The sequence below is a fragment of the Struthio camelus genome, chromosome 21 (assembly GCF_040807025.1).
Source record: "Struthio camelus isolate bStrCam1 chromosome 21, bStrCam1.hap1, whole genome shotgun sequence".
In the NCBI taxonomy this organism is placed as follows: domain Eukaryota; kingdom Metazoa; phylum Chordata; class Aves; order Struthioniformes; family Struthionidae; genus Struthio; species Struthio camelus.
In genome coordinates, this window is record NC_090962.1 from 13,598,845 (window position 1) to 13,613,347 (window position 14,503).

General features: G+C 46.1%; 1 protein-coding gene across 9 annotated transcripts in view; it reads left to right on the top strand.

Annotated features, from left to right (window-relative positions):
* The window catches only part of FBXO42 (F-box protein 42), a 58,231-nt gene that overhangs the window by 20,553 nt on the left and 23,175 nt on the right, over window positions 1-14,503 (top strand). For all 9 annotated transcript variants that reach the window (XM_068916309.1, XM_068916311.1, XM_068916308.1 and 6 more), the window contains 2 exons: window positions 1,942-2,058; window positions 9,740-9,874. In XM_068916309.1, coding sequence (XP_068772410.1) covers window positions 1,942-2,058; window positions 9,740-9,874 — 252 coding nt within the window. The remainder of the gene's footprint in view (window positions 1-1,941; window positions 2,059-9,739; window positions 9,875-14,503) is intronic.

Here is a 14,503-nt window from a genome sequence, read left to right on the forward strand (position 1 = left end):
AAATGCTTGATTTGTTTTCTACTGGTTAATTTTTCCTGTTTGTCAGGATACATCTGCTTTGAAATCCTATAGTTGAGATTGTGTTTCCCTTGTGTCTCTTAGGGACCAGCTGCTTGGGGGGATCCAGGGCTTCATTTTTTAACGCTTCCGGCAATATGTCCCAGAGCGTGATTTCTTGTTGAGGGTGTTCCTGGTACGAGGCTTTCAGTAGGAGAGTCATTAGGCAAATATCTTGGTGGGTTCTGGCATCTTCGGTGCAATTCCTGCCATGGCACAGGTCACCAGCAAGGAGCTGTGGAGCGAGCCAGCTTCCTTCATCCTCTGTGGCAGGCTGAGGCTTAAGAAGCGGAGGGGCTGGACGCTGGTATCGATCGCCCTAAAATGCTAGCACCTAAGTGCTGGAGAAGAACGGTATTTAGCTAAACTAGAATCTGCTCTTTGGGGGTGCACTTTCTTGAAACTGATTTATTTTTTTTTTCTTCTGTGAATGTGTGAAGGGCCAAATTCTCCTCTCGAGTACCAGGCTTGAGCATCTTGATGTGACAAGGGGTTTGTGGTTGCATGCTAGCACAGGTGCGTTAGGCCCCAGAGCATCTGCTGAGGAGCAAGTGCAGCCTTAAATCTTCAGCAGACAGTTTTCTTCCTCCAGGGAGCAGTATTGCGCCCCCCGCCCCCCAAGCACACACACAGACATACATACTCCACACAGTTAATTGCAGCTCTCGTACTGCAGCGCTCCACAGGGAAGCTATAACTACCTCTGGTTTAGCGAGGCCGGGTCTGCTCCTTTGTGGGGTTAAGAATGAGTGCTCTGAGCTAAGACACGGCCTGACGTTTATCAGCCAGGTCTCCTCTCATGTTTATTTTAGAATCCTGCCCAGTAGCTGCAAGCATGCTCTTAAAAATTCATTATTGCATGTTACATATCCTCCCAGGTCCATTAAAGGAAGGGCAGATGCCTGGCAGAATGGAAGGGCTGGCAGAAAGGAGTGCTTGCGCACAGCATTAACATGGGTGTAATTAGGATGCAGCAGGCTTGCGGTGTAGCAGGGAGAGCTGAAAACCAGGTCTGCTGAGGCATGTCCATATTGCCCTTATTTATAGTACCTTCAAGCGTGCTTGTCACTAAAAGAGTTGTACTGCCAGTGCCGACAGCCCGCTTTCACCTTGACTTCCCATTGTCTGGCTCTGGCTGGCAGATGCTGTGGCGTTGCAGGTTGCACGCTTGGGTGCTGTGATGCCCAGTGTCTGTCATAACCCTTGAATCCTTTATTAGCCTGCGCCAGCTGTGCTGCTTCTCCCTAGACACCTTCCTTCATAGTAGGTGAGGTTTTTGGCTTGCTGATTTTGGATTTCATGGCCTCCAGCTGTTGCGCTTTGACTTGTTCCTCTTGCTGTTTGTGTTGGAGCATCTCAGTCCGCAGAGGAGCTGTGTTTTGGCAGCTATTTTGGTCAGTAGGGAAGAACCTGCGTGTACAGGTTTGCACATGCTTACGTTCACCTGCCCAGAGGTGACAGATGCTGGAGGTAGTGTAGTAAATACGTTCTGTAAACGTCACTGATATCTGCATGTGAAAAGTCTCCGTTCTTTATTCTCTTGACTCCTCTATGAATTTCTACCAGGGTATTTATACTCTGTCTGAATACAAGGCTTCTTTCCACAATGGCGATCCTGCTGCTGCTCTCTATCTGTTAACTTATGATAATTTGTCATGATCATTTACTTTCAGTTCTCCAAGCTCGTGGCTTCCTACAAAGGCTATCAGGTAGGGTATGCGCGCAGAATTGTACGGCAACAGGCGCTTTAGCAAGGACAGCGCCTCCTTTTGTATCAGTGTATTATGCATTGCTTTTGGATGTGCTTGTGCAACTGTGCTTGTGCAACTGTGCTTGTGCAACTTAACATGGCCCAAATTCTGCTGACGTCTTGTCTTTCTTCAGGTGTGGCCCATCAGTGTTATCACGGCTTTATCAAAGCAGTGCAAGAAGGAAATATTCAATGGGAGAGTCGCACTTACCCCTATCCTGGAACCCCCATCACGCAACGCTTCTCGCACAGTAAGTAGCTGCTCAGAAAAGCTCGACTGGCCCCTGTTCGGCTCCAATTTACAAAGGGAAGCTATAAGGAGGCGTTTGTATTGGGTCGCTGGGGATACAGCAGCAGCGCACGTGCCTGTCGCTGCAGCAGAGTTCGAACTGGTTCAGGCGCAATAGGCAGCTCTGCCAACGCAAGCACTTTGCACGAGAATAGGGATTCAATAGCTGTTTGTCATTGTTATTGGCTCTTTGCTCCTAGGCTATTAAGAGGAAATGTTAACGCAGGGTGGTGTTTTGTTGTCTCCCTGCCCCCAATGTGCCTTGTGCTCCTTTAGTCATTTGGCTGTTTTGCAGATTTCACATGCAAACTTCTTTAACCAGTTCCCCTTCTAATCTGAGCATTCCGTGTCCCCTTCAACAGAGACCTCACTCGCTAGTGACTTGAATCCAGTGGCTGTTACAGCAAATGAGTCTGCATACCCACTGACACGTGGGGACGATACCTGGGGATGATACCGGCTGCTTTCTACAGCAGATCATCATTTACATTTTAGGGTAGTGTAGTCTGGAGGAGGCTGTATGTGACTTGCTTCGTTAAAAGCACCCAGGGCTTTTTTACACAAGAAGTATTGAGGCAAGCATGTTTGCTTTGGGTATGATTTGCTGATAGATGTCAGCAAGTCAGTTGACAACCCTGCTTAATTTATGGGTGTGGGGTTTTTTTTTTTTTCCCTTTCCTTTTCTTTTCTCCCTGCTTCCAGGTTTCTGGAACAGAATGGAAATAAGTTCCCATTAAGGGAGAGCTGCTTAAATAAAACTTATTTGTACTGCAGTAGCGTCTAGCTGCCTCGGAGTGCTGTGTCAGGCAACCTACTGAAATATGACAAATATTTAGTCCTTGTGTAAGCTGGGTGTAAGCTGGGTGTAAGCTCTCTGGGAAATGGTTGTTCTGCAGAGCAGAGTTTCATTTTTATAAAGGTAAATAAGCATGATGTAAGTGGTGCGATTCCAAGAGCAAGAAGTCATAAAATTTTCATATTCTCAAGTAATAATTTATGAAGCAACCAATGCACAGAATGCGCAGCCTCTTGCCAAGGCAAGTCTAGGAGACACTGCAGGGGGATTATGGTGAAGTCATTGTGCTCTTCAAAGATTTTTTGTCCTGTTTAAAAAAAATAAAAATAAAAAAGGCACCACAGTTCATAGCTTGTTTTTAAGCGGCAATGCTAATAAAGTGCTTATTGCAGATGACTGCAGTGACTTGCAGATTTGCATGTGTTTCCCTCTATTTGCTGGCAGTATCAACTGTCCTAATCAGGCTGTATCTTAGGGTAATCTCATCTGCACTGTTTCTGCCCTAGTGCCTTGGAGAGGGCTTTTTGTGCCTTGGTGATGTGCTTGATGATTGTGTACCGTGGAGCAGCAGTTGCTTCCAGGTGAACCTTTAAGGTTAGCTATGAATTACCTGAAGAAGCCCAAAGTATTATATCAAGGACTTGCTGCATGCTCTTTGCTTGGTTCTGTTGCCCAGCGGGGGATTCCTCTGAGTATGCTGCTGTTGCACCTGACCCAGAATGAGTCTTTCTCAGGCCACTGGTCTTGGAGCATGTAATCTTTCTTAGCCTAGCTATTTGACAGTGTCCTGTGCCCTGGTCATCAGCCCTTGGCCTCCGCAGAAGTCCTGTTGAGGTAGTTTATGTGCAGAAAGCTAATTTGGGTTAACTGGTTTGCCGACTAAATTTGTACGCTGTTCTCCAGATCTGCGGGATCTGCTTTCCATTTAACCGAGTAATGTATATTTGTGGGTGGATTCCAGTATTAGGGCCTGGAGGAAGGTTTGATCAAATCTCAGCGAGGATGAGATTCCTTTCTGACAGCGAGGATAAAACAGAAGCAACAAATCGTTAATCGCCCAGCTTACCTAAGTGTCCAGGCAATCTCCAAATGTACTATGATCTAAAATATTAAGGTTTGATGAGCCAAGCAGAAGTAAAAACAGGAGACTTAGGAAGCGGGGAGTGAGGAAGGACTTGCAAAGCCTTTTTTGTTGGGGAGTGACAGGGTGGCTTGTCTGGATTCATGGGAAGGCGTCATCTACCGGGCATGAGTCATTTGAAGTCAATAGGCACCGATAGCTGGCATCAAAGAGTTGGTGAGGGCTCTCTCTTTTCCAGGACTAATTAGAAATATCCCGGAAGTGCTAATATTGAGCCAATATTTAAAAGGGCAAGGTAGAGAATTTTAAATAGGTATAGGTTGCTCTGTCTTCCATTAATTATTCCTTTTGAGTGAATTTTTCTATTACTTCCCTGAGAATTTATGTCAGTCACCAGTTTTATGAAAAAAGGATTTGTCAAGCTCTGATTATATGACAAGTTTGGCTGATGATAAACTTTATAAATGGACTGTAGTTTTTCTAAAGGGTTTGACTTAAGCTGCATAGCATTACACAATGTCAGGAACACTTTTTTTTTTTTAAAGTTTGATCATACAGGCTTACTAGAAGGCACGCTTCTTGCATAGCTTTTTTGAGCTGGAGATAGGGTAGCTGTCTGAAGGTGTAATATTTGTGCTAGTCATCTAATTGTCCTTTCTAGCCTTAATGTATGAACCTACAAAAATTATAGTAGTGCAATGACTCATGTAGTTAAATAGCTGACTGCAGTCAGAAAGCGATGTCAGAAGGTGCGGAAGGAATGCAAGAAGGGAAAAGCAGCAGAGGAGCGTCAAGTGGCGTGCCAGGAAATATTGATCCTTTGATGGACGAGTTGGTACTGCAGTGAATAATTTTAAAGACTGATTTCCCATACAGTTTGGGGAGCATATTACCAGCATGATGACTAACTAAAATAACTTCATGGATTGAGCTAAGGGGTGTGCTTAGTCTGTGGGACAAGGGAAAGGTAAAACTGAAAAGCTTTGTCTTAACGAATGGGCGACTTTCCTACCAGAGCAAAGGGAGCAAGCAGCTATGACTTTTTTTATTATATGACTTTGCTAAAGATATCACTGCCTTCTGGCAGTGTGAAAGGAGCAGGAGAATAGCGTTTTAGAGAAGGGGATAGATATGGGATGATTTTCTTTTTTCCCTTTTTTTTTTTTTTTTTCCCCCCTTCCTCTCCTCTCCCTGAAGATGGGGAGGCAGTTGCAGAACTGAGGTCTGGAGCATTTTTATCGTGTTGCAACTTGCAGCATAGTTGGTGTAAACATCTGTGTCGGCCAGCGGCACCAGGCTCTTTCATCGGCAGCTCTTCTCTGTGGCACTGCCATCGCCTCTTGCCTCTCTAGCTAAGCAAGGTTGGGCATGGAGAGGTTACCTCCGAAAAGTCGAGGGGAGTGATGCCATAATTCGATACGCAACCCTCCCCATATGATGCCGAGCCACTGCTACAGCTTGGCAGGGCACTTTGGGGAATACTGCTTTGCACAAGGAGCAGGAAAAATAATTCTGAATTGGAGAGGGGGAGTAATGACAAGTCTGGGGTCCTTTTCAGAGGAGACGGATAGCTTTTACAACCGATATCTTCACTAAACCTCAGCTCTGGTAACTGCACTTACTGTGTTTCCTGTCCTTAGCTGAAGTGTGCTTCCAAACAGGGCATATATTTCTCTACAGTTATAGCTCTTTGAAGTCAGGACAAGTGATCTCCCCAGATAACAGGACCAATTGGAGTAGTGTTCTGGGATAGTTTAAGAAAAAAGCCTTTTTATATAAAGGCTTATCAGTGTTTAGCAGCAAAGCTGCAGTGATGTTTGCAGTTGAGGGTTACATAGAAATGGGAGTTCAACAGACTGCTGACTCGCCCTTCTCTCTTGGATGGGGAATATGACCTTTGAATTTGACTCCTGTATGTATAGGTTACTTTATTTGATGTACTTTGATTACTAAAGTTTAAAAAGTCAGTGCCCTTTAATTACTATCAAGGGCATGCGTTCTGCATTCAGTTTTCCCTTCCCAATTGGAGTCTATTGATCTCTAGTCTCATTATCTCATACTCTGGATGAAAATCTCTGTTGCTTTGTTCATTACTGTTGTGCAGCACAGGAGAAAAACAAACGTATTCAAAATAAGTTGGCTTTGCAGTCTGGGTATCAGTGTTTTCAAACATTAGAAAGAAATATTCATTCTCTTCATCTTCAGTTGCAAAAATAGATCATCTCTGGCATAGTGAAACTGTGACAACTTAACTTTACTGGGGCTTTAAAAAGACAAGATCTATCCAGTGGCTTTTGATTTCTTGTTTTTTCACCCAATGAAAAGCTGGAAGCACCACTGGACACTCTTTCCCCCCCCCCCTCCCCCCCCGAGTTATCCTACACATTCGAAAGGCTAGTATCAGACTGGAGTTTTCAGCCGTACTCTCTTTTTTTCTGTTAGCCCAACTAATCCGTCTCACTTGGCTTCAGAAGTTTTAAATGGCTTGTGAAGAAGAAGCAGGAAAGCACAGTTCAAGTTATTTTGATCTGGGATTAAAATACATGCTGTACGGACGTCGTGGTGCCTGGCTGGCTGGCCTGTTTTTAAATCCAAATAGAGGAGAAGAATGCTGCCACATCCCTTGCGAAATAATAAATTAGCTGGGCTGTGCTGGTGTGTGAAAGCAGCAGTTGCCAAAGGTTTGGCCTAGGGAGGAGGCAGCTTTCAGTCACTCTTAACCTGTCATGATTAGGTAGCAATTAGATTTCTAGGGAAACTGTGAACCATCGAGAAACCATAAATAGAAAACCCACAAAAGCCTTATTGCATTGCACCAGATTTCATTTGCATCCGTGGGGTGCTGGGCATTGGCTGCCACCCTTGACTTCCTGGCTAGAGACAGCATTTTGGCATACAGGGAGTCACCATGTAAAAAAGGTACATGGTCTCATCTTCCAGAGCGGATGGATACTATAAAATACTCTTATTCCTCATAGATAGCGGTCCTGCTCCCCAGAAGATGTGCTAGGGGATCGCGCAAGCTCTCCTTGTCTGCTCCAGTGCAAAGTCAAGCACTTGGCTTAGCTTATATCCTGTTCCAGGTAAATCCTGAAGCCTGCACAGTTACTAACCCAGTGTTTATGTTGCCAGCATGTCTTCTACCTGGAAGACAGCTCAGAAGTTCTGTCAGATAGGTGTATGTTGTTCTAATGTTCGGTAAGATGTCATTTAAGGTGACAAATGTGCAGTTGCACATTCGGACCTGGAGATTTGCGTGCATGAGAGGTGGGTGGTCTCAGGCCATGAAAACCGACTCGGGACGTTGCCCTCATCCGTTCTGCGTCTGCAGATCCCCCGATCCCACTGTGTGGTCAGCAAAGTGCCCCGGACTTGTCAGTGAAAGCCAAGGGCACGAGGCCGCTGGCTTTTCTGCGGGCTTTCAATAGGGGCAGCAGGTGATCTGCATGACAAGCCCCAGGTCAGATTGTGGGGCGCAGCGCAAAGGCCACCGGGCTCCTCCGTGGCCCCTGCTGAGCCGCGGTATTGTGTGCAAGCGCTTGAATGTACCGTTTTATTGCGTGCAATTCATTCGGACCTACTGGCTCTCCGTGGTGAGATGAATATCACCAGCGTTATGTATGGGTGGCCTGTGTTAAAGAGCTCTTTTCGCCCTGGAAATACATACCTCCAGACTGCAAAATTAGGGCCGCAGCATTTGATTGTTGGAAACTCAGGGCGTATTTGTGCTGATCTAGAATAAATCTGTAAGCAGGGACTTCTAGCAGTGATATGCTCTGAAACGTTTTCTCTTGCTACCAAAAGCAGGCTGCCAGACTGTTTCTTTCACTCCAGATACTCCATTTTTAATCTTTTCTTATTGCTGTTTCTTAAAAGAAGCAACAAAAAAAGCCTTTGTGTTAGCACAAGCTCCTAGTCCCCTGTCCTGTCCTGTCAGGTCAACTAATCTGAATCTATTTTAATTTTTTAACTTGGGGAGTTGGCAAGCTGCTAAGTATAACTGGTGATGTAGAAGGACAAGGAATGGTGCAGCTTGTCCAGGCGCTATGTCCCCACAGTGCGTGTACCTTGACTCTTATTTTGTTGGGGAATAAAAGCTGGCTTTAGCTCAAAGCTGCTGTACTTGTGTGCTAATATTGTCCAACGTGCTGCTCCAGTGAACTTCTGGCAGCCTTGAATTTCCTTCTTGCTCTTCAGCCTCCTTCTGAAATCCTCCTTTGCAGCGAGACTCCTGTCCTGCCCACGCTGTTGATATTGCGACTTCCCTTGTCGCGCTGGTTATTTATGATGATACTTGGGCCTGAACCTGGAGATCCGCTATGGAGAGTTTTCTGCATAAGAAGAATTACTTCTCGCGTCCGTGTCAGCCAAAGAGCCATATGCTGGCCTGCACCATGGGCTGCCTGGCTGAACTTTGACATTCGCTTTTGGTTTTCCACTGTTGGGCAATATATCGCTTGTCATCGCAAGGGCAATTAGTCCTGCTCCTTCCAAGCCCCAGCTGATACCCTTTAGCTTTCCCAGAGCATAAAACATTGTGGTTTTCGTATTGCACATGGGTGTATGGAAATGACTTGCCATGTTTTCCCCCTGTTAGGCTTCATAATGCATGCTCCAGGAAGCTCTGAGGAGAGGTTTCCTTTAACTTTCTCCCTGTACTGTAGAAGCATCGTTCATGTTTGTAGGGTTAATGCTAGATTTTTGTGACTTTGAAGGTGCTTGTTTATCAAGTTGGGCTTTAGAGAGAGAAGCCTCAGTTGTGAACGTGGTGCCTCCACGTTTTGGGGCTATTTGTGTGCGTGTTGCCAAATTCCTAGTGCTTGGAGACTATTAAATATGTGCTGGGAGATGCAGCAACTAACAGAGCAATACCCTTGAGATAAAGATCGGGGCATGGAAAAACCAACTTGTCCTTTCTGCCAGCCACAGCGTATGCTCCTTTGCCAAAGCTCTGGGAGAAGAATCTTACAGAAAACCAGAGAATTGAGATGTTCAGGCTATGTCGGGTCAAAGGAGGATTGCATTTCTAAAAGCAGAATCCAGTCGAGGAATGTGCCTGTTGGCTGTCTCTCTTACTTTCAGGTCAGAGGATTGAAAGGTTATAGGGCCTGTGCCAAAATTGCCCATGGAGGGCTCGTTTCATGCACATGCTGTATGTATGAATATCAGTGGTTCAGCTTCATGTGACAAAGATGGGAGATGAAAGCTTTCTCTTTCCCTATTTGGTTTTGAGGGGTTGGCAAGACTTGTTCCCTCCCTGTCTCCCTTTTCACTGTGTTATCCTGTCCTCTGAGAAGCAAAGGGGATGCTCATGTAAGATACCTGTGTTCCTGTGGAGTTTTCCTAGGATGAGATAAGGTAAAATGCTGTCAGCTCTGGGAAAGGGGGATAAGTTACCAGGCTTAGATACACAGGGCAGTCACTTAGTAACATTTGGCAGCTCTGCAAACACTATGGACTAGCTTAGAGAAGGTAAGTGTGCTGAATGCTTTAATCCTAGCTAATCTAATTAACTGCAAGCGTCTAAGGCAGCTTTCTTTGCACTTTCAGGAGCAGCTCTGCTTGGAGGGATAATCACCTTAAAAGGCTCTTGCTGCAGGTTTACATTGGTCAGGGATATTCCTAAGCGAGCCCACGCTTTCATTGAAGTCGCTGTAGCCTGTTTTGTTTTTCTCCCCTACAAAACCTGGGTTGACGGGTATTTTTTTGACCAAAAATGTTAGGCTCAGAGAAGAGAAATGACTGATCTCTGTTTTCTTTTTTTAGGTGCGTGTTACTATGACGCTAATCAGTCGATGTATGTGTTTGGTGGCTGCACGCAGAGCAGTTGTAATGCTGCATTCAATGATCTCTGGAGGCTTGACCTAAATAGCAAAGAGTGGATCCGGCCTCTGGCATCAGGTGAGAGGTGACGGACGTTCAGCCATCCGTAACCCTTCTTCCCACTCCCTTCCGTACCACTGACACCTTAATCAAAATGTATCTTGCCCGCAGGGCTGAGCAGTTTGATTCTGTTTTTTTCCCCTCATGCGTTATCATTGTCTGAATGGTTTTCAGGTTATGCATCTTTTAAACACAGAGTAACTGTGTCCTTGCGCCTGCAGCACTCTACGTTGAAATGAGTTGAGTTGTTCTCAGTTTTCCTCTTTGTCTGGAGAAGTTATTCAGTGCTGTTTTATCCCATGTAGAATGAGTGACAATTAACTGAGGTCACGAGCCTATGTTGATAGAAGTCATTGTCCTAGAACGGTGATTTTCGAAGAGCTTTGGTAGCTGCCACTTCAGGCATTTTGAGGAGTGGATGAGACATGCCTGTGCTGGCCACCCACAACAGCCAGGAAAGTGTGGGAAAGCAGGTACGTACATTCCTGCAGTCCACATGCTCCGAGCAGGGCAGGAAAGTGCCATAGATTATTTCCCGCACTGGTTTTGAACTTGAAATGTCACACACAAAGCACTTGTTTTCCATATATCTCTGTGTTTGCCCGGAATAACTTTGGTAAAAGTATAAGAGCTGGGTGTGGGGGGGAAGCTCTCTGTGGGTGAAAAGTGAGTACAGAAGTGCCAATTCCAGCAAAAGCATTATGTTTATTGACGAGAGGGAAGAAGAGACAAGGAAAGGGAGAGTATCTTGACATCTGCCGTGCTTTCCTTGTTGAGTTGCCCTGTATATTGTGCTTCTGGTGTTGTGGACTACTTGACTGTCATTTACAGCCATGTTTTCCTGTCTGTTCCTTCTCTCAAGTCCTGCAAAATGGAGATGTTTCAGCCTACTAGGGTTATCTTGGGATTACTCAGATGTGACTTTAAAATGTTGGCACGTACTTTGTGCATGTGACAGTTCTCTGGATGTATGGCTTCACAGGCCTTAACGCTTTCACTAGATTTCATTTTTTGAATTGGCAAATGTAGTGTGTGATGTCTGAGCGCTAGAATTAAGCAAACCGTGTCAGACTGAAGCATGGAGCATATAAAGGCGTGACTTGAAGAGAAAACTAAGCTAGAATTTTAAAGCTGACGCAGTACAACATACAGGTATGCAGAAAACAACTTCTTTCTTCCTCCTTCCCTGCTGTAGTGCTCTCCAGCTCCCCCCCCCCCCCCTCTCTCTGGTCAGGGTGGAGAAGAGGCCATGGGTAGCATAAACAGGATACGGGGCTGTGCAGACCTCTGGTCTGCCCCAGGATGGCTATTCTTGCAGCCTCACAAGTTCTTCCGTCGGATTCAATGCGGGGCATGACTCGCAGTTAGTACTCGCGCTGTGTTAATGAACCCGGCTGCCAGCACCCAACTCTGGCTCTCCGTCACCCCATTGGTATTTCTATAAAGCAAAATTCCCACTGACTTACTAACAAATAGCACTTTTAAAAGAACGAGTCCTGTGGGAATATGTGTCAGAGTTAAGTCCCATGGGAAGATCCCCCGAGGAAATATTTCTGCATGCTGTCTTGAGCACATGTAGCGAGATCAGATCGCAACTGAAACTTCAGGCAGTCTCGCTGAACAGAGCGCTCTTGTTCATCTGTCTTCAGAGAAGATGAGTCACCGTGTTTGTGCCGGTGGTGGTTTCTTGCACATAGCTGCTTTTTTGGTGCCCTAACCCAAGTGTTGGCACCCACTGTCTGGGAAAGAATAGTGACTGGAGGGGGCAAAAGCCGAGAGCTTTGAAACCTGGAGTGAGATGTAAGTAATGCGAGAGGGATTTTAAAAGGCAAGCTGACTTTGATTGATTAATGCTTGCTTCAGCATGGGGTGTGTATGAGCTAACTGTTGCTGGAGGTTCAGGAGGAATTCCCACCCTTTTGTTCGAGATAGCTCGTCCTACTGACTCCGCAGGGTAGGTCTTTCTCCAAAAAGAAGACTGCAGCTTCTCCACAAGGCCAGAGTCTCACCTGAGAGGTTTGATGACATGCAAAAACTTTTGCCCATATTCAACGTGCCGTCTGATCTACTGAGATGCCATTTATGTGCTGAAAAATACTTGAATTCACAACTTGCTTTCGGTCATCACTTAAGGGTGACCTTGTGATCTACCCGCTCTTTAGAGCGGATGGCACATACGTGGTTCTTTTCCCCATAGGGAGCAGCCATGACTGCCTTTCATACGGTGAGAAATTAATTTGCTTTTTCCTGTAGTCCACTTTCTCTGCCTCTCCGTACTTGGGAGCGGAAAACACCTGGGTAGGGCTGCCTGAAGGAAGTTGAAGTGTGGTGCCAGGGCTAAGCTAAATGTCTTGGACCTTGCCCAGTGCAGTGGCTTAAGTGAGCTGAAACAGCTTCATCCCATTCCTCTCTGTACAGGTCTGTGTGCAGTCCAGGAGAAAGCTGCCTTTTTTGTTCATATCTGCATCTTCGTTTTGCTTTTCTTACTCAAAGACATTAGACTAGCTGACGTCAGAGGTGGATAATTCATCTCCAGTCTGAGCTATTGCACTTAATCTAGGAGTAAATATTTAGCCTTCAAAGAAATAATTGGGCTGTGTTTCTTTAGCCTTGGAGACGGCGGAGGGAGATAATTGCCTCAAAAACCCTAATTTTTGAGGTCTCAAAGTACTTTTTGCTTAGATCTCAAACAATGGCACTGACTTTCTACTTATTAGACGGTAGCAGAACAAGGGAGTTGATGCCTAGCTTTTTATGTAGCGCTTCTCACTGCTAGAGTTTAATGCTTTTTAAAAGGGTAGCTAACAATATCTCCATGTTAGGAATGCCTCTAAACTCTTCCCTCAAGCTCTTCTGGCCACTTGAGTTACTTTGCACCTCTCTCACTCCCACATGAAAATTCCACTCGAGCAGGAGGGAACATACAGAAGGATAATTAATGGCCTATATTATGTGGGAACCCTGGAGGGGAGGTGCCGATGGAGATAGGCATGCAAGGATGCCGTCGCACCCTGCGCGCAAAGGGAGCTTGGCAGGGAGGACGTACGTGGATGCCAGGTGAGATCAGCCTGGCTGAAGCTGAAGGATTTATTTACTTTTTGAGGGAAACGTGCAGAATTGGCTACCTGGCCGCGGAGAAGAGGCGCTTGTTTGCTGTCAACTTCTGCTGCTGGAGTATAATTTTAGTCATTCCCAGCTGCAGAGGAGTTGAAACGCCCACAGGAATTCACTGCGTTTTCTACCCGGATCAATGATACCGTCTCCTGTTTTGTCACTTTGAGTACAAAATTACAGCTGTAATGTTCTCCTCGGCTAGCTGCTCCCTGGAAGGCAGGTGCCTTCCTCCATGAGCACTTGCCTCCCATCTTCATTACTGTCAGCTCAGCCCCACTGCTGGGAGGAGAGCTTGGCTCCCAAGGAGCAATCCCATACAGCAGGTCAAGGGAGGTATTGGGATGCTTTATTTGCATAGTTAATCCAGGCTCTTCTTTGACTTCTAGCCTATCTGCACAGAGGATAATCTGGAGGGTTGGAGGTGTTTTAAGCTGAGGTTTGTTTATCCAGCTAGAGGCTGGGGTTAGTCTCGCTCATCTAAGTCAAGCTCCAGCATGCTGTTCTTGCAGTGATGGCATGGGCAGGATTGCTTTCAGTGTCAATAGTCTCTAGTGCTTCCCGAAAAGGAGCTTTTATGCAGCTGAAACAGCCAGGAAAGAAACCAAAAACAACTCGACAGTGGCCCAGAGGACCAATGGGTGGAGGGAGGAACCCATATGTTGAGGGTTTTGGTGTGGGGTTGCTGAAACCGGGGACTGGTTAACTGGGACTTAGCCCTGGGTGCAGATCTACTGTGCCAGTCCCGTTTTCTTGCAGGTCTGTGAAACGCTCTTGATGGGAATCCTTCCTTCTGTGCTTTGAAAACTGTGTGGTAGGTCCTAGGAGAAGCTGCCTTAGCCATCAGCATTGACCCATGCCCTTCAATGTCATCTTCTGATCCGTGTTTTATGTTCCTGTTATCCTCTGGCTGCAGTGGCTAATTGAGAGGCGGGAATGAGAGCGTATCCCCAAGCCATCATCTTCTTGGCCTACCTGTGCTGCTGAGGCTCCTAAAGCAACTGTGTGTTTCCGCAGACTTTCTCCCTTCCTGGATTTGTTACTTTATATTCCTCAGGAGCCCTGTGCTTGGCCGCTGCCTGCCAGAGCCATGCACCAAACTGGCAAATGCTTTTTCTGATTGGAGAGAAAATATGCTGGTAGTCTCACCAGAGACCACCTGTGCTCCCAGGGGCTTGTCAAGTAGAGGTGAAAAGCTTTTTTTTTTTTTGAAATAGTCTTTTATTGTGTTTACATTGCCATTGTTTATTTTACGAAGACCATGTCTGCTTCTGCTTTGATTATCCTCAGCCGAGCGCGATCCCATCCTTTGCCCCAGTCTTCCCTATAGCTGCGCGAGAAGGCAAGAAAGCTCTGTGCAAAAAATCCCCATCCCCACCCTTGAGGCAGTATGCCTTCCCACTGTTGGGCAATGGCAGGGCCTCCCTCCTCCTGCTCCGATATCAGAGGAGTTCGGGAGACTTATGACTTTGCTCTTCCTGTTTGCTGTGAAAAGGCCTGCCATGCAATAAGCCCTGCGTCCACCCTTCCGGTAGG